This window comes from Eptatretus burgeri, chromosome 5 (assembly GCF_056783735.1).
Source record: "Eptatretus burgeri isolate ZD-2024b chromosome 5, Ebu_testis_v1, whole genome shotgun sequence".
Classification (NCBI taxonomy): Eukaryota; Metazoa; Chordata; class Myxini; order Myxiniformes; family Myxinidae; genus Eptatretus; species Eptatretus burgeri.
Genome location: NC_140965.1, coordinates 43598197 through 43618382, shown reverse-complemented (window position 1 = coordinate 43618382; position 20186 = coordinate 43598197). Strand labels below are relative to the sequence as shown.

Here is a 20186-nt window from a genome sequence, read left to right as displayed (position 1 = left end):
CATCCATTTTGTGCTCCAAATACCCCTTCATACTTTGTGCGCTCACATCCATTTTGTGCTCCAAATCCCCCTTCATGTCATCCATTTTGCACGCATTTGCATTCATTTATTTTTTCATCCTTTGCGCATCTCCCCTCAGTGTTTGCATATCACCCCTCATTCGGTTTTCCATTCCTGCTAGCATTGCCATCAACTGGCCCATGTCAAATGACCCTGACAAAGCCGATTCACTTCGTTCGGGCGCGGATCCGCCGGGGGTCGGGAGGGACATTTGATGTGGGGGGGGGGGTTATTGGCCGCCGCCCCTGCCCCCCATTACCACCTCTGAGTTTGGTTGCGGGGGCACGTCTTCTTGCATGGGGGTGTCCTGGGCCACTGGTTCCTCTAAACTTACACCAAAACCCACTTGAGCCAGCTCATCTTGGCTTGCCATGTTGCATATTAAGAAATACATTTTACTCGCTTGCAATTTGGGGGAAACGGGGGGGGGGGGTTGCTCCACGCACCCCTGATCCGACTCCCGTGAATTTCTCTATGGAGGCGTAGGGACCGAATCGCACTCCTGAACACCAATTGTTGCGGGGCCGGGTATCGGTGGCGAGCACGACCGCTAGAGGGAGCAGTAGAGTCGGCTCCACCAAATACGCCGGAATTGAGGTTGTGCGTTTTCGATAAGTCTGAAAGGCACGGGTCCCTTACTGGACCATGAATCGTCAATAATTTGACCGCGTGGGGTAGGGTCAATTGCCAAACTTCAATATACCTAATTACCCATGCGGACAAAGCGACCGGGGAATTCACACCCTCGACGGACTTCGAGCGGAACGAGCCGTTACCGAGCCCGAATCGTGTGTAACCCGAGCGGAGATTACCGAGGCCCGTTGGACCAAATGGACAATTTACCAGCCCGAACGGCCTCGCTATTTCTCAATTCACACTGTGCCAAGCCAATGAAAGAAAAACAGAAACGAGCTGGAACACTTAGCAAAAGCGATATTTATTTATGATGGGGCAGGGGAGCACGCAAGAAGGCAGAGTTTACCGAATAATGAAGGCATAGCAATTTATGTACAAGCACTTATGCAGTTTTACTTAATAGACTGGCACCACACACACACACACACACACACACACACACACACACACACACACACACACACACACACACACACACACGTACACCCAAAAAGAAACGGACCCGTCAGGTCTTCATTGGGGGCCTCCAGCTCGAGGAAAGGCGAGCTGGAGGTCAGAGCCTATTCTTGGACCTTTCTGCCTCATGCGGTCTTCGACGATCCGGTGTGGCAGGACTCGAACCCGCCACACAATGCCGCTCCAAGCCCAGGCAGGCGATCCTCGCGGGACAGGCTCGCAAGCACACAGGCAACAAGATAAGACGCTCTGTTGGTGGGACCCCAGGAAAGTGACTACTGGCTTCAGAAGACCACCAGACGTCCAAAGGCCGAAGACCAGAAGACAACCACTCTTCCGAAGACCAGAAGACAACTCTCAACAACTCCCTCGTTTGACCCATGCGTGCTTCTCTTGTCCCACGCTCGCCCTCCCTTATTGGGCAGAGAGAACGCTCTATGCCCATATTTGGAGCCAAGCCAGAACAAAACGCTTCTGCCCATATTTGGGGCGAAGCCAGAGCGTAATGCTTGTGCCCATATTTGGGGCGAAGCCAGCACACCAACGTCCAGAGAAACCCTGCTTAGCACACTGGACTCCGCCCACATACGTGCTGACACGCACACGTGCAATGGTGCCAGTGGATGATGGTGGAAGGAAACGAGGGCAGGTGTCGTTGTTGTTGGTAATTTAAATCCTAACTATCAAAATAACTCACAGCACACGTACAAATAATCACCCATTAAACATAGGATGGGACCCCAACTAGAAACACATACTTACCGATATAGCTGATCTATAGGACCTCGCTGTTGTGTGAAGTAAGCTTCCAAATTCGCAACATTATAACAGGTTAAGTTATTGAAATTTAATTTTAAACTATGTACTCCGATAGTGATTGTGATCAAATTCACTGTATGATGGTAAGCCTTGTCGTAAATTAAGATTGTGTATTGAGATATCCCACCTGCTTGTCATGTATGTTCAACTTGTCTCGCTTGATTGCATGACAAGTCACTGTCGAACTGCAACGATGGTTTTTCCCCACTCTCCAAAATTTCACAAGAGTTAAATCATTGAGGTCTGAACACAATCTTGTCATAAGCTTTCCGGTTGATGGTCATTGTTATTATTTTTTGTAATACTGTTACGTTTGAGGGGGGGTATGCATTCAAAGGGTAATTAGGATGTTTAATTAGGTATGCCATGCTGTTCGAGTGTACCAGGATCTCGATGTAATAAGTAGCAATTCAGTGGTGATAAGTTGTCTAGTAAATGTCCATTTCTTCAAGGGGGAAATGATAATTGTCACGTAATTAGATAGGGATACGGGATAGGGTAAGTGTGTCTGCGTAAACCCCTTTTAGTATTCTCTGGAGGCTTGCCGTGATGTCACAGGACAGTGCTGCGGATGGCTCCGCCCCGTGATCACGATTGGCGGAAGGCGACGGCGGAGGGCCAATAAATGGCTCGATTGGAAGTGACGAGGACGGGAGCATAAAAAGGTTCTGTTCGGGGTCGAAAAGGAAGAGGAAGAAGATGGGGACAGAAAGACCGTTTTTTTGGGGGTGGAGGTTGTTGTGCTGGGAGCGTGCTGTGTTGTTGCGCTGATTCGGCCCTGGTTTCATCGTGTCTTGTAGCCTTGCTGAGCCTCGTGCCTCACCTTGGTTGGCTCTGGGGTTCTGCTGGCTCGGAGTACGGGGTCGAACGGCGGGCGGACCTGCCTCCCTCGCCTGCTCGCAATTTGGCGCCAGAACTGGTTCCCTGGCGGCTGTGAGCGGACTTGGGCCAAGACCAGGAGGTCGACAGCACCACGGTTTCTCCTGCCCCCCTTGACGAGAGCAAGGCCAGCTCGTCTGACGCCAATCCAGGGACTGTTGCATCCACACCACGGTCCAGCCTGACCACCAGAAATAGCTACGTTTTGTGTGTGTGTGTGTGTGTGTGTGTGTGTGTGTGTGTGTGTGTGTGTGTGTGTGTGTGTGTGTGTGTGTGTGTGTGTGTGTGTGTGTGTGTGTGTGTGTGTGTGTGTGTGTGTGTGTGTGTGTGTGTGTGTGTGTACCTGGCGCCTTAGAGGGTTTGAGATTTGTATATTCATTGGAATTGTCTGTGTTTTCCCCACGCCCAATCCCACACCATCCCGTCGAATCGCCCCGGATCCCTCTTCTTGCCGAGTCTTGTTATTTCTGGTTAGAGGAATAAACGTTATCAACTCAGTGAAAAGCGACTCGTGCCACCTTCCTCGTCCCGTTTGCGGTAGAGCGATTAGAACCGCCATCTTTGGGTTATAAATAAATAAACCGCCTCCATCGTTTCGGCTCATTCTACGTTGGCGGGACTGTTCAAGTCCCGTGGACGTCACAATACATTGTTTATTTATTTATTTTCAGGAGTGGGGACCTGGAGTTCCTCCACTCCATGGAGGCCCTTCTGGTTTGGGCATGAAATGTTGCACCCAGGTCACATCTCATGTCTCATTTTTCTTCAAGAACTGATCTCCCTCCCTTTTGTGGAATTTCAGAAGCTCTATTGCATTGCCCACACAACTTGCCTTTTGATTAAACCTGTGGTGCACCATTAACTCTCCTTATTGAATTTTAAGTGAGAGTGGATGACACTTCCAATACTTTCCTCCTGAAATGTAATGCACAGTAATCTTGCAATTCTCCAAAATTGCTGTCTTCATTAATATTTATTTTGGTGATCGCAGTTGCTTGCATGTGAGAATGCACAATATTTCTCACCAATTCACCCCCATCTTGGAACTCTGTACCATATAAACAACTGCATGAAAGCCATACATCACCATCTTATATGGGCAGTGTCCTGTTAATCTTGATTGGTTTGATGTTTTCCTTCTTGAGCAACTTCATGAAAGATCACTCTTCAACTGCATGTCACCAACTCTGTTTTACCAATAATCTTTTGACTTGTGATCATGTCACTTTTTTTTTTTTTACGACTTGCTCAGTGTTGACGCCCTCACTGCACAAAAATTCAGCGTTCAACTTTTTTCCACATCTTCCAATATAACGACCTGAACCTTGAAACATTGTATTTGGAAGGTTTTCTCTCATTTTTAATGATGGTAACCCTTTTTGGCTGAGTTGCTTGTGCAGATATTATATACCTCTTGTATTTGAGAAGTGTGTTTGGGTAAGATTTGCTTCATGACTTTTTTCGATGACCAATGTCTGTTCTGGATGTTTTGTTTTTCAGAAGGAAAGTGCAAAAGAAGAAACAGCAGGTTCAAAGAAGAAGCAGCAAAAAGTAAAAAGCAAAGTTGCAGTCAATCCACCAGCCACGGCAAGTCAAGGTCAATTGGCTACAGCTGGCATGAAAGGCAAGAAGGGAAGTCGACAATCGGATGCTCCTTTGAACAAGAGGGCCAAAAATTGTGGTGAGTTTGGATTTTTTTTTTTTTTTTTAATCAGCAAGATGCGAACTTTTATTTATTTATTTATTTTTCTTCTGACAGTGTTCAAGGAGTTCAAAAGGTTCAAGTGGCAAAATTAGTGAAAATATAGTGTCCAAGTTGTTGTTTAAATTGTTGTTTTTAGGATGTTAAAAAATATAATCTGATTCTGAAACCAAAATGTGCAACATTTTCAGTTTGGCAGCTCTGTAATCCCTTTCTCACATTAGTAACACCCGCTCCCACCGGGAGTAAAATAAGGTATCAACACCTTTATCGTGGAGAGTAGTACTCCATATAGAGGGATGATACGGGTGAAAATTGGCCACCCATTCAAATGTGGACACAATGATGGGCTCATAAACAACGATCGAGTGAAGTCATAAACATTTAAAAGCCATACCTTTTCTTCTTGAGCATTTTCTGAACTGCCAAGACTTTTAAAAGATGTCAGAATACATTGCTAAAGTACCACATCGGGAGATCGCGAAATAACCAATTTGTAGTTCTTCTTCTTCATCTTTTTCTTCTGCTTCATCATCTTCTTCCCCTCTAAAAACAATGTAAAACTGTAGCCCAATCTACCTACATAACTGCTGAAGCCATGATTGTGATTACAACGCGAGGAAGTTACTTTGTCTCTGTGCTCGTGCACGCATCCCAAAAAATTAAAACATATAAAACAATTGTTTTAATTGGGCAAAGAAATTGAACGTAAATGTGGACTCATCCAGGCCAAGATTGTTGGGGTGGGGGGAATGGACACTCGACAGAACCATTCCAAAAGTGATACATGTCCAAACTATCATCCAAATCAACTGAAACAATTATTAAAACGATTTAATAACAGAGGTGGATTTAATCCTTACCAGAATAACAAAATTGATAAAACATAAAGCACTTTATTATTTTTAAAACTATATAGTAGAGTTCCCACAATAGGGTCCCGTGACTGTTTTTCCAGGACCAAGGTTTGAAGGTTGATTTTAGTCAATTTGAGGGTGCTGATTAAAAGAGCTGGGGTGAACCTCGTGAAATGTGGGCGAACTCGGCCAGATGCAAAAATTCAAAATGGCCACCATGCTACTTCCAGTATATCAAAAATTGCATATCTTTGGTTCTACATGTCCGATTTTTATGATTTTGGGTCAAAATATATGTTTTGAAGGTCAAGGATGTCTTATATTGCCATTCCAGATTGTTATATTTAAGGGTTAAGTCACAAAATATGAAATATAACTTTTCGGGGGCCAAATCCAAGATTGTCGTCGAGTAACATCTGGAAAATAGCAAAAAATCAATTTTCTTCTCATAATATTATTGGCAGTGAATCTTTTCATGCAAGTAAATGTTTGATTATATGTCGGAGTGCACAACAAATTGAGACAAGAAGAGAAGGACACAATCATTGTCTTTATTTTCAGAACATGATGTGAACATAATATCAATTTCTCAACTTTTACACTGTTCAGGTAGTTATACCATTCTTTTGTATGTCCCTCCTGTACTTTATCTAGAACAGTAATATGATGAAAGAATATCAACATTCCTTCATTTTGTCTGTAGAGCAATAGTGTTTCAATGGAAAAATGAAATAAAACATGAATTATCTGAATTCCTGGCAATTGACGCTTTCCCGGTAATTATTCTTGTAATTTGCATTGACCAAAGTTTGATGTACTGTCCAAACTGTCTTTTATCGAAGACAGTCATAATAAAATAATATTAACATCTCTTATATTTTGACTGTGCCAATGTTTTTACATTTGTAAATGAAATGAAATCTCCATTGACACACATACATGTAATCCTTCAGTCACTATCTGAGTCGCTGGCTCCAGTCACAAACTTCATTACTTTCAGCCTCATCATCGTGCAACAATGTCTGTTCTTGTTCAACCAAGTCATGTAAACTTCTTGGGAGTGCATCATGGGTATACCTCACTGACACACATCTACCATCTTTCATTGTCCATCCATGGTTGGTGGGATTTGGGGGTGCATCCGGCTTGTCATAGTTTAGTTGAATGTAAACTTGGTAGTTAACTCGCGTTGCATGCAGATTGTGAGAATCTGGATCTGGTGGGATGCGGGACGTGAACTTGTTTTTCATCTGACCCCACTTCCGTGCTCTGCTTCACCTAACGTTTTACTGATTGTGTCATTATAGATGTGTCTAATAGTGAATGTTGTCATTTGCTGAAGCACCTCTTGTGTCACTGGAAGTGTTTTGCCAACATCTTTCAAAAGATCGCGTGCCTCCTGAGTTCCTGTTCCTTTTTCATAAACTGTGTTTTTTCCATGTCCATAAAAGCCAGATGTTGTATCAGATCCACTATGGATGTGTCATGGGATTAATATTTCGGCTACATCATCAGACCAAAGGTCTCTGCAGCTGATGATTCTGTCTTTCCGTTTGATATCAAGGGTGCCCTCCAGTTCATGTGCAACATATGCAGAAAGAATCACTGCATCTGTGTCCTCGGCATCAATCACGACTGTCTCCATTTTTCCTGCTTTTCGGATTTGCGAATAGATGAAGAACAGCATTGTGTCCGCCTCAATGTGACTACATTCAAATTCTTCCATCCTTTCTCCGGAGGAGATGTTCCAACAATTTTGCCTGATGGAGTACACAAAGTCAATTTCTCTATGATTCTTTACAAGCTTGGTGAACTCATCCTTTAGAAACTTTTGCAGCCTTTGTTTGTTTCCCTGATTGCTGAACAGCACCTGGAAGTTCTTTGTGGCAGGAAACCTATCTGATGTTTTCATGTACACATTTCTGGACTCATCTCTATATGCTGTCATGGATTTACGACGCTCATGCTCACTGTCTTTGATGGAGTTTTCCACACCATCGGCATCATTTACAAAAACATTCTGGCTTGCATTTGGATGCCTTCTGCGAATAACGGAAAAAAGGTTTTCAGCATAATCTCCCCACGTGAGGGCAGACCCATCAGCTTTCTCACGATCTTCTGCAGTTGGGGTCGCTAATCTCCACAGGAAACCCATATCGACGAGGGCAATGTACTGATCTGGAAAAGGTTTGACAGGCTGCATGTTTAATTTCTCAACTAACTTTGATTTTTGCACTTTCTTCATGGTACCGTTGATGTTAAATATGGGTAAACACTCATCTGTCACGCGAAATTCCATCACCTGTGCGAGAGTAAACTTCTCTTCACCAGATTCTGCCAGCCAAATTAACGATGCCATTGCTCTGTTTTCCATAGCATCTGTCTTTGTCACTTTGCCTGAGACTGAATCCCTAGTTGCAGGAGGTTTGCTGAAAGCGTATCTTGAACATCTGTGTATAGTAGCATCAAATGGTGTGTTCTGTGAAAACATTTGTTCTCTGAAGAATTGAGTCACTCTTGTTTCACCATCTTCGTGAGCACTTTCAAAATCACGTACCAGGTCACCTGAGGCGACAACACCGGATACCAGAGCTCTCAGTTGTGGTTTATCCAAGTCAAATGGGTCACAGTCAAACTCAGTGATGCAACTGTCTAGGTCTTGGACAACCTGTTCGTTAATCTTCAGACGACTGGGGGTATTCTCAATATGCTTCAGAGCAGAGGTCTTAATCTGTGCCAGTGTGTGAAGAGCTGCCCTTACTCTGTTGACTGAGTTCACGTTCCTCGTAGTAGTTAACAGCATCTTCTCATTCCGCAGAATTTTCAGCCATCCAGCCTTCATCTTGGAACCTTTGTTCATTGCCATTTCAATCCAGAGGTCTAGAGGCAAACACGAATATGGCCTGCCAGTCATTAATTGTGCAAACAATCCATCTCGTAGGTATCTGGCCTTTTCCTCAGGAAGACTACTTCAAGCCAGAATTCCACAAGCCAGCGAGCATACCAGTCATTGACGTAGACATGGAGCCATGGCATCATCATTCGCAATGAAGCCTTGAATTCATCCCAGTTCCTTGTTTTCACTGCATGGATACTCAGCATCAGAACTTCTACCATGGACATGAAACTCAACCAATACTTAACCATGGAACTGTTAGATGACACTGCTCTCTGGAACACTTGTTCCACGAAGGACACAATATCTGGGTGAGATTCCAACTCTGAGTAGACTTCCTGCTTTTGCTCTGGAGTTGTGGAGGATTCCTGAAGTATGGCAATCTTCTTTGTATTTTCAGACAGGGACCCCATCCTGCATGCCTTCTCTGATCATCCGTCGACTCAGAGCTTCATACATCAACCAAAGACATCTGATGTTACGTTTGTAGTGTTTCCCACGTAGTACCTTCTCTACTGAACCTTCAGCAATGGCCTGTGCAGCAACCAGTATGTCAGACAAGCCAGAACCATCAAACCGTTTACAAATGGCAGACATGAATGAGCACTGTGTGTGGAAAGGCCCAAGAAATGGCACAATATCTTTGAAGGCTTCAGGATTTTCATTACTCAGTTGCACCATAAGTGCATAAACTGGTTGATCACCAACTAGCAAAAGAAAGGGCATTCTTTTTTTTCTCAGCTGCAGCAACCATCCTGCACATCACTTCGTGGATTACAGATTTGTGTGGAGGCTTAGGAAATGTTAAGAAATAGTATGGTTTGCTCTTTTTCACATGTTGCTACACACTAACCTGAAACCCACCAAATGCACCAGTTATTTGTTCATCAGCAGGCATGTTTGCTTGGTCATCTGCATGACGCACCAAAGCATGGATGACACCCCTCTGTCTCTGTACATCTGTGTTCTGACAACTAATATCAATCTCTGGACGAGGAGCTGGTTGTCCACGTTTCACTGTTTTATTGGGCTGAACAACATGTTTCTCCAGGCACAAACGTTTCAGGTCTTCTGAACTTGTGGGCAGTGGTTGCATGTCTCTTTCTGCATCTGGTAGAGTTACTTCCAGGTTCTGAGGTTGCACAAATATAACATTGGTGCGATGTGACATATCAGCGCCTGTCAGTGTGTCTTCACAGAAGTCGTCATTGTCAAGAATGCCAATTCCAGGAATATTCTCTGCAAGCTCTACTGGACATGCATCATTTTTTTCAAGGTCATGCTTTGCCCATGAATCATAGAGTTGAAGAACAGATTTATAGTTGATTCTGAGGGAGAACTTTTTGAGGATGTCCAGAATCTCTCGACTTCGGGTCAGTCCATGCAGTGTCACTGACAGCTGTGTTTGAAATGCAGAGCTTTTTCCTGTGATGTATGACAAAAGCAGCGAGGCAAATGCACGAACCACAGGATCTCTGCTGCTTTCTTCAAAGTTCTGCTTCTGTGGGGTTTTCAACCATGTCAGAAACTTCAAAAGCATGTCATTTGGGGCCTGTGGTGTCTCCAATTCCTCGACACTTGGTGGCCATGCAATTTCAGGAATAGTAGCAAGAGCATCTTTCATGCGTCTTGCAACATTGTTGAGCAGCTGATCATCACTGACACCCAATGAATAAATGGCTGCTTCAGTGTAGCTGCCACCAACTGATGTATCATATACTATTGTACTTTCATTTTTTCGATGGCAGTCATGAAAGCCAATGTTTTCACCAAATTCTTTCTGAAGCATTTCCTTGATGTTGCTTGACTTCTTGCCATGGGGTCAAAACCAAAGTTTCTCAGTAAGGCTTTATAATCAGACAGCAGCAGGCTCGGATAATCAAAGGGTGGAGGAGCTCCTTGTGAGCCAACGGCCATCCATATCTAGTGCCAAACTGTGTCTGCAGACATCCTCCTGCAGTTGGGTTACTTTTTTATTAGGAGGTGGGTGGCAGGATTTCCATCCGGCCACCGTAAAACCCCTCACTCCGCAAAACACAAAAACGCAAAAAAAATCTGAAAACCCACTCCGTGGGAGTACCTCCTGTACAGCTTCCCTTTGCAGGGCAGCTCACCGGATGACGGGATTGGGGCATTGCCTTCGGGACCCCCAATCTTTGATGATAGGAGGAAAACCTTGGGGTAACATCCCTGGGTCATATTGCGGGAGAGTGTGTCGGAGTGGTACTGAGGTGTCGTCCACCAGATGGCGGTCTCCTTGGGTTAACCTGAGGCGGTCCCTTCGGGTGGGGTCCCTGGAATGTCCTATCCCTAAGAGAGGATGATCACCTGTCTCTGTTGTCCAAACGCTTTAGCTCAGATGATATCAGGATTGCAGCTCTCTCTGAGGTTCGGAGACCGGATTGCGGCGAGATAATGGTGGGTGGTTACACCTACTATTGGTCTGGTCGCTCTGATGGTTACCGTACCCAAGGAGTTGCTGTAGCTGTGTCCAATAAGCTGACCCCAATGATAATTGAGGTAACACCGGCAATGAGCGTATTATGAGATTAAGGATTCGTCACTCCTTAGGTGTCATTTCCCTGGTCTCTGTTTATGCTCCGACTGAGGCGAGTGATCTCACCGTGAAGGATGCATTCTACGCCACACTCGAGTCTGTGGTTGATCAGTGCCCCAGACGAGATACACTTCTAGTCTTGGGGGATTTCAATGCATCGACTGGAACTGATATGGATGGTTATGAGGTGTGTGTTGGTCCCCATGGGTCAGGAACTATGAACCAGAATAGCACTAAGTTCCTTGACTTTGCAAGAAGTCATGGACTTAGGGTGGCTGGTTTATGGTTTCAGCGCCCACAAGCTCATCACTGGACTTGGTATTCCAACGCTGGTGGTGTGGCAAAGGAGATTGACCATGTCCTCATTGACGGTCGTTGGAGGATGATCCAGAACTGCAGGGTCTACCGGAGTGCTCAGTTCCTCAATACTGACCACAGGCTTGTTGTAGCAACTCTAAAGCTACACCTTAAATCCTGGAGAATGGTACCATTCCAGCCTAGGCTGGATGTTGGCAAGCTCAGGGATGAGAGAGTAGCTGAGGAGTTTGCGAACAGGCTGAGTGGACACTTGGGGGGTCTGGGTGCTGTGGGGGGTCCTGAGAGTTGTGGAGTGCCTTCAAGACCACCGTCCTTCATGTTGGCGGTGGATGTCTTGGAATTCACCGCAGGGTAAAGAAGAATTTTGTCTCTAAAGGGACACTGGATACCATTGACCAGAGTCGCAGGGCCAGGCTGAATGGCAGAGCTGAGTTGTTCAGGGAGCTGAGACGTAAAACTGCACGTGCACTGAGGGTGGACAAGGAGGCCTATGTGCGAGGAATCTGTGAGGGGGGAGAGCATCACCTGTGGACAGGCGATTCTCGTCCCGCTTACAGGGGAATTCGCGCATTGCGTTCATCCAAGCCCATCCCTCAGAGCACTGCAGTTAGAGCAGAGAGTGGTAGGCTCTTGACAGAGGAGTCCGAAGTGAAGGCCCGCTGGGCCGGTTACTTTGAGCGGTTGTTCCAGGCTGATCCTCCAGCTGTCGAGTTGGACGTCAAGGGTGTTACAATCCCTGATGCTGACCCTCGAATCAACTGTGGTCCACCTTCGCTTGTGGAAACACAGGCTGCGGTGACCCGGTTGAAATGGGGCAAAGCTCCAGGGATCTGTGGCATCCATGCCGAACTTCTCAAGGCTGGTGGAAATGCTGCACTCGTGTCGTTGCATGCCGTTTTGTGCTCTGCCTGGAACACAGGCATCATCCCAACTGACTGGAAGAGGGGCCTTGTTGTTCCTCTCTGGAAAGGGAAGGGTGATCGCCAAGACTGCAACAAGGGGTGACGCTGCTCTCAGTGCCGGGCAAGGTCTTTGCTTGGATAATTCTTGATAGGGTTCGCCACCATCTGCTTGAGCAGCAGCGTCCAGAGCAGTCAGGCTTTACACCAAAGAGGTCAACGATTGACCGTATCCTTGCTCTTCGTGTCCAAACCGAACGCAGACGAGAGTTTCAGCAGGGGCTGCTTGCAGCCTATGTTGATCTCTGGAAAGCGTTCGATTCAGTGAATCGGGATGTCCTCTGGAGGATTCTTGGTCTTCGTGGGGTGCCAGCAAAACTGATCGATCTGATGTCTGAACTCTACTCTGGTACTGAGAGTGCTGTGAAGTGTGGTGCTATCATCTCTGACTTATTTCCAGTTGTTACTGGAGTTCGTCAGGGGTGTGTACTGGCCCCCACACTTTTCAGCACTTGTATGGACTGAATTTTAGGGAGGATGTCAGAGAGATCAAGCTGCGGTGCATCATTTGGGAATGTCAAGATCTCTGACCTTGATTTTGCAGATGATGCAGTCATCTTTGCGGAGACTTTAGATATCCTTTTCGGGGCCCTCGAGGTGCTAAATGAGGAGTCGGAGCCGCTGGGATTACGGGTTTCTTGGGTCAAAACTAAGATCCAGGCTTTCGGTGACATCTTGGATGCTGCTGTCCTGTCTGTGTCTGTTTGTGGTGAGGATGTTGAGGTCATGGAGAGATTCACTTACCTTGGCAGTGATATTCATGTCTCTGCTGGCTGTGAGTCAGAGGTCAATTGACGTCTGGGTCGGGCCTGGGGGGTCATGGATTCACTGGATCATGGGGTGTGGCGCTGCCGGTACCTGTGCGGGAGGACGAAAGTCCGAGTCTTCAGGTCCTTGGTACTTCCAGTCTTGCTCTATGGATGCGAGACTTGGACTCTGACCAAGGATCTGAGACTGAGACTTAATTCCTTTGGTACCAGGTCTCTTCGGAGAATCCTTGGCTGTCGCTGGTCAGATTTTGTGTCCAACGAGCGGTTGCTGAGAGAGACTCGGATGAGATTTGTTACCTGCATGGTCCGTGAGCGTCAATTGCGGCTGTATGGACATGTGGCTCGTTTTCCTGACGCTGATCCTGCTCACCAGATTCTCTCAGCGAGGGAGTCTCATGAGTGGAGGAGGCCAGTGGGCCGACCACGTGCCTCGTGGTTGCAGCAGGTTGACCATCATCTCAAGTAGATGGGGATGGGCCTGGCATCTGCCTGGGGAATGGCCAGACGGAGGCCCCTGGAGTACCGGCGGAAAGTGGACGCAGCGACGCGCTGTTCTGGCACATGCTCCCATACCTGACCTGAGGCTCTGTGGAGTTCGCAACTCATGCTCTTCGAACACAACCAAGCGTACATGTTTGAAGAACATCTCTCGTACTTCAGAAAGACGAATATCTTGTACATGGAGCTGGCCATCTTCACTGCTTTTGATGGCGACACATACTTCTTACAGCAGGACCGGTAATAGCGGATTTCTGCTTTAAAGGGATCTGGTATTGCATCTATAATCGTTAAGATGCGATAACGCATCCTGATGTCTTGGAGGTACACTGTATGTGCCTTGAATGCATACCAGGCATCCATCGTTTGCATAATATGCCATCTGTCCCTGGTGGGGTGTTTTCATCTTCTGGCTTCATGCACCATACGCAACAGTTTTTGTCATGCATCACCCCACTTGCTGCTCGAGATAGTCCCTGGGGTCATTCCACAGAACAGCGAGCAGAACAGCTACTTTCTTCTTGGAGTATCTCCTCAGCTGCCAAACTTTTGTCTCGTCTCTTTATTGCCAGCTGTATATGACGTTTACTAGGAAATGTAATCTTTCAAATTTTATGAAAGAACATGTTTTGTGGTCCACCATCCCAATTCACGGTGTTGTATACTGTTCCAAACCTATTTAGATGATGCCATTGCTGTGCTAAAGTCTTCAGATTGTCCCATGATTCAGGGGTAGTATTGGATTTGTTTTCATCGCAATACTCACCACAGAGGATGCACTTGTGGCTTTCTTCACTCTCCTCACGTCTCCTTTTTTGGCTCGCCTGTTCAAAGAACAGAGAGCTATCGCGATACCCCTGGCGTGAGCGTGAGCGTGAGCGTGAGCGTAAGCGTGAGCGTGAAAATGTTAAATTTTTTGTATTACGGAAAAAACTCCTCGACGGATTTTGACGAAACTTGGTGGGGGGGTTAGGTATGGTCCAAGGATCATGCCATTAGATTTTGGACTTGGTCCCCCCACCCCCCCCCCAAAAAAAAATTGTTGGAGAAATTTTTTTTTGCATTTCTACATGTTTTAAGTGATTTCCAACCCCCCCCCCCAAAAAAAAAAAATTTAGAGAAAAATTTTTTTTGCAACTTTTTTTTTCAACAAAATTTAGATTTCTTTTTTTTGCATTTCTACATATTTTAAGTGATTTCCTACCCCCCTCCCCAAAAAAAAATTGTTAGAGAAAATTTCTTTTGCATTTCTACGTTTTAAGTGATTTCCAAACCCCCCCCCAAAAAAAAATTGTTAGAGGAAAAAAGTTTTTGCAACTTTTTTTTCAACAAAATTTTGATTTCTTTTTTTTGCATCTCTACATGTTTTAAGTGATTAGGATTTCGACCAAACTTGGTGGGGGGGGTTAGGTATGGTCCAAGGATCATGCCTCTAGATTTTGGACTTGGTCCCCCCCCCCAAAAAAAATTAGAGAAAAAGTTTTTTTTTGCATTTCTACATGCTTTAAGTGATTTCCAACCCTCCCCCCAAAAAAAATTTAGAGAAAAAAATTATTTTTTTTTGCATTTCTACATGTTTTAAGTGATTTCCAACCCCCCCCCCCAAAAAAAATTGTTAGAGAATTATAAAAAATATTAATTATTGGACTTCTTTTAAAAACGATAAATGTATAAACAGGCGAGCATTAGGTGGCTTTGACACCAACTCTGGTTTACCTTTTCCCTTGGACGACATGGCTATGACTCATTCAAGGATCTCTGTAATAAATGAAAATTGTGTTAAAACATCGTAACATTTCAGTTTACTTAAAACCTATGCATCTTAACTATTCAGGGTGTCTTCCTGGTCTTCGTTGCAGTCAGCTTGCGGCCGTCTAGGATTTTTCTGCTAAAATGATTTAAAAAAGCATTTTTTAAATTCTAATTCTTACACTTAACAAGATATTATGCTGATGAATAAAATATTTGACCTTAAAACATATGTTTGGACCCAAAAATCATAAAAATCGGACATGTAGAACCAAAGATATGCAATTTTTTTAATATACTGGAAGCCGTGTGGCGGCCATTTTGAATTTTCACGTCTGGACAAGTTAGCCCACATTTTCACAAGGTTCACCCCAGCTCATTTTAATCGGCACCTTCAAATTGACTTAAATCAACCTTCAAACCTTGGTCCCGGAATAACGGTTACGGGACCCTATTGTGGGAACTCTACGAATAACTGCATCGACATTTCCACATGTGGTCATCCGGTAATCCACATAGTGGTACCATAAGCCAAATTTTATAACGTAAATTGATTTAATCCATACCAAAATATATAAAACATTAAACATTTTACTACTTTGAAAAATTGCAGAAACAAGAAAGAAAAAACATTAACAAAAATGTAAAAACAGAGGGATGAAATCTCCAAAAAAAAGCAAAACCAAATACGGTAGGAAAGTATGGACACCACAATCCTCTTTTGGATTACCATCATGACATCTTTCGACGTTCCATCACAATCCCACAACAATTATAGCATCTGGGGGTGGTAAAACATATGGGAGCTAAGCAGCCAGCACAATGCCAGGCAGCTATAGGTAAAGCAAATAGGGTTTTAGGTTGTATTTGGAGGGGGATCAATTGTAAATCAAAAGAGGTGGTTTTAACATTGTTCAGCAATTGAGAGACCACATCTAGAATATTGTGTGCAGTTTTGGTCACCACAACTCAGGAAAGACATAGCTACCACCCTAAAATAGGGTTTAGTGGAGGGCTACTGGATTTATTTTGGGCCTAGCTCGACTCAGCTATGAGGAGTGGCTGAAGGAGACAGGGCTTCATACACTAGAAAGGACGTAGTTACGAGGAGATATGATGGAGATGTTCAATATCATGAAGGGTGTAGATAAAATAAGTGTGGAAGAATTATTCAGCAGAGTAGACCATGATGGGACCAAGCGCCCGCCATCGCCTGAGAGTAAAGAAGAGGATGAAGACAATGGTAAAGCAGGGGCCTTTCACTCAGTCGTTGATGCATGGAATGGTAGAGGCGGCAGAAACAGTAGATATAGTCCTGACGGGGGGGGGGGCTGGTGGGGGGAGGAGAGTTTTTGTACATGACCCTTTTAGAGCAGTAGTTCAAATTTTCTTGTTCAACATGCCAATACTTGCAAAAAAAAAAGTTTGGGTAATACCTTCAGGTCAAGTTCGTTTTCTCTGCAGAGCCCAACTGGGATTTTTGGTTCGGCACCAAGCAGCTAAAACTAGTGTTGGCGATTCATTGAATAAATCATTAGGCACCCACAAATTATAATTCATTTTGATTGTTTGGGTACTACGAACAACTTTTGAGCACGATTCGCTGCCATAAATCTTGGTTCACAGGACAAAATGACCATATTTTACTGAATGTTGGCCAAAAATCGCTTTCACTTTGAAAGTAGTCCTATGTTTGACTTCTTAATCACCCAATATTGTATATGGAGTAACCAAAATTGGCCAAAAGTTTCCTCATTAATTGCTCTGAGCAATCAAATTTTCATATATGATGCCGATGGCGCCTGTTGTAACCCAAAAACATTCTATCCCTATCGCTGCTTCGAGGACATTTGTGAAAATGAACATATCTCTAAAAGTAAGTGCCATAGGAAGTTGATATTTGTGTCCAAATGGAGGTGTTTGACACCAAGAAATTGATTGGCACCATTATTGTGATTTTTGGAGTTGGCCTAATTAGCATAATTCTAAGATTTCATTCAAAATGGCTTCCAAAATGTAAAATTAGACATTTCTTGTCATATAGAACAATAAAATTAAAGGTGACACTGAAAGAGTCATATCCACGCGCTCCCCCCAGAGCCGATATGAAAAGAGGCATCATAATTACATTTAACTGCACATATGAGATGGATTAACAGTATGATTTTTTTCAGGGCTGTGAAGAGTGATGTGGGTGTGGTGCTGCATCCTGATCAACTGTGCTTTATCTTTTCTTGCTGCAACAAAATGCTTTCAAGATGCCGTCTTCACTCGTACTTGACCTTCACGATTCATATTGTGTGTCTGAAGCAGATCTATATTACCTGACTTGGTAGATATATTTGGATGATCGATATTACCACAATGAGTGCATGATTAAGTATATGTATAAGTACGAGTCAAGCTCCAAGGACTTGGTGCTTAAATTGTCCACCGAAAAGCTTGCATGGAATCGGGTTTTTCTGGAGTTGAATCAATGCCGGAAAAATGGCAAGGGCTATGAGCTGAGTGTTAAATGAGACAATTTGAATAGTATTGACGATCAATGTAACTTCTGCAATGGAGATGTTGAAATTGTTGAAAAGTTAAAGTAAAGACAACATCTTGAAAGAATTTTGTTGCAGCAAGAAAAGATAAAGCACAATTGGATTCATTAATTCGATATTTGGTGTGCACTCCTTTGCACGATTTGTTATCAGATGATACAATTCACGTCTCGCAATGCTGATTCATTAATGCGATATTTGGTGTGCACTCCTTTGCACGATTTGTTATCAGATGATACAATTCACGTCTCGCAATGCTGTTGCTGTCATATATGTAGTCGGCGGGTGGCGGGACAGCCTTGGAACGAGTGCTTCTATCTGTTTTGTTATGCTGGGGAAAAAGGTTGATTCTTGGCCTTGAGCTAGATTGGTTTTTGTTATTCTATCCAGAATGGACTTCATGGTGCTCTTTTTATAACATTCATTCATCACATGATTTAACAAACAAACAAAAAAATCTCCTTCAATGAGTTTTTGTCTCTTGGAAACATGGTGATTGTGTTTGTCACTGGCTTTTCATATCCTTATACAGCCATTGCTTGTGCTTACAACTTTATCATATCTTGCTTAATGGCACAAGATGTACTTGGTCACATCAAAAGAAATGCCTTTGGATGACTGTAATAGTGTTAGACTCCATCATTGAAAACAAATTTTCTGCGTTAAGGTGTTCGGAGACGGTTGATCAGGCTACGGCACCGCACCCACGTCACTCTTCACAGCCCTGAAAAAGAAAGTGCTTACTGTTACTCCATCTTATAAGTGCAGTTAAACGTAACGAGCAGAGTACCTGCCCTATGGGCGATCTTGTTCCAAGCATACAACACATTTTCTGTTGCATACCTTTATTTGGATGATGTATAGGCAACTGACAGGTCTGTATATGCAAAAAAAAAATTATATATATATTTTTAAACAAGTGAAGTTATGTGCATGAAGTTAAAACATACCTACTGCTTATAATTTGAAACACCTCACTGCACTGGAAAACATAGGGATGGGAATACTGCACTGTAAATGGTGGCGACTTGTAATACCCTCCCCCATCTGGAGGTGGTGCTACATGATGCACATTTTATCGAGAATTTTCATCCGTCCTCTCCCCCCCCCCCCCAAAGACCATCAGCAAAGATAAAAACACCCCTATACACTAATAGGGGTTATGCTGATCCTATGAAGCAAGTCTGGATGTAATTGGCCCACATCTGTAGAAGGAGTAGCACGACAAACAAACACCAATCCGTGAATTATAGTGAGGACAAGTGAAGAAAGGGGGAAGGGATTGTGACTTCTTTTTTTTTTCCTTTTTTTGTATACCTTGTCGAGGCTCGTGTGAGAGCTAACACACATCGTGCAGCAAGGGGGGCATGAGGCAAGAGGGGCAGGAGTGGGAAGGACAAAACAGTGGGGAACAGAGACATTAGGAGATCTGTGGAAGGGAGAGGGATGGCGTGGGGAACATGGGGAATGCAAGATGGACATTACAGGGACTTTCAGGAAAGAAAGCAAGGAATTTGAAGGAGGTGGGCTTGGATGGATGATCAGGAGTAGAAAAGATTGAGGATTTGGATGGGGGATGATTAGAGGTGGTGGTGAACAGCTGTGTTGAAGGCCTGGAGGGAAGAATGGGATTGAATAGAGTGAGGGAGTTTATTCCAAAGGCGGGAAAAAAAGAGGAATGAAAGAGAGAAGGTGAGTAGTGATTTTGGTTAAACCAGAAGGGGGTTATTGGTGGACCTTGAGCACCCTGCGGAAATGTGGGGACAAATCACAGAGAGAGCATGGGGGGGGGGGGTGGCGAGGCTGGAGAGGAGACGGTACAAGACAGAAAGACCACTGACCAGCCTGCGGTGAGAGAGTGAGAGGCCCAAAGACTCAGCCTCATTTCGTGAGATGACAGTGATCCGAAATGCCTTGGTTTCCACAGCGTGAAGCCGAGAAAGGTGGGAGGCAGGAGCACCAGCCCAGAGGGGAGAATAGTACTCCATCAGGCTGCGGACGAAAGCTTTGAAAGTGGTCAGGAGCTCAGGAGGGCCAAGGAAGGACAATGCATGACTGAGGATTCCCAGTCGGCGACTGGCTTTGGAGGCAAGGTTTGAAATGTGGCTCTCCCAGGAAAGGTCATGGCAGATAGTGAGACCCAGTTGCTTGAAAGAAAGGACTTCTTCGAGAGGATTGTTGAGAGAGTGGATGGGGGTGGGGGGGGAGGGGGTTCTAAACGGTCCTTTCGGAGAGGCATAGTGAGAGTGTGAGATTTGTCCGGATTGAAAGACATGTTCCGTGTGTTGGACCAGTTTGTGATTTTATCCAGATCTGCAGTGAGCGAAGAAGCTGCTGCTTGCCGGTCTGAGGGATGACCGATGTTACGGCAGAGGGTGAAGTCAGCAGCAAAGAGATAAAGAGGATGTTCCAGAGAGTCGGAGAGATCATTGATGAAAACCAGAGAAAGAACAGGGCTCAGAACACGAGCTTGAGGAACTCCAG

At 44.6% G+C, this 20186-nt stretch overlaps 1 protein-coding gene across 3 annotated transcripts in view; it reads left to right on the top strand.

The window, feature by feature from the left end:
• The window catches only part of NOLC1 (nucleolar and coiled-body phosphoprotein 1), a 106815-nt gene that overhangs the window by 50932 nt on the left and 35697 nt on the right, over positions 1-20186 (top strand). For all 3 annotated transcript variants that reach the window (XM_085881643.1, XM_085881645.1, XM_085881644.1), the window contains one exon: positions 4351-4531. In XM_085881643.1, the coding sequence (XP_085737769.1) occupies positions 4351-4531 (181 nt within the window). The remainder of the gene's footprint in view (positions 1-4350; positions 4532-20186) is intronic.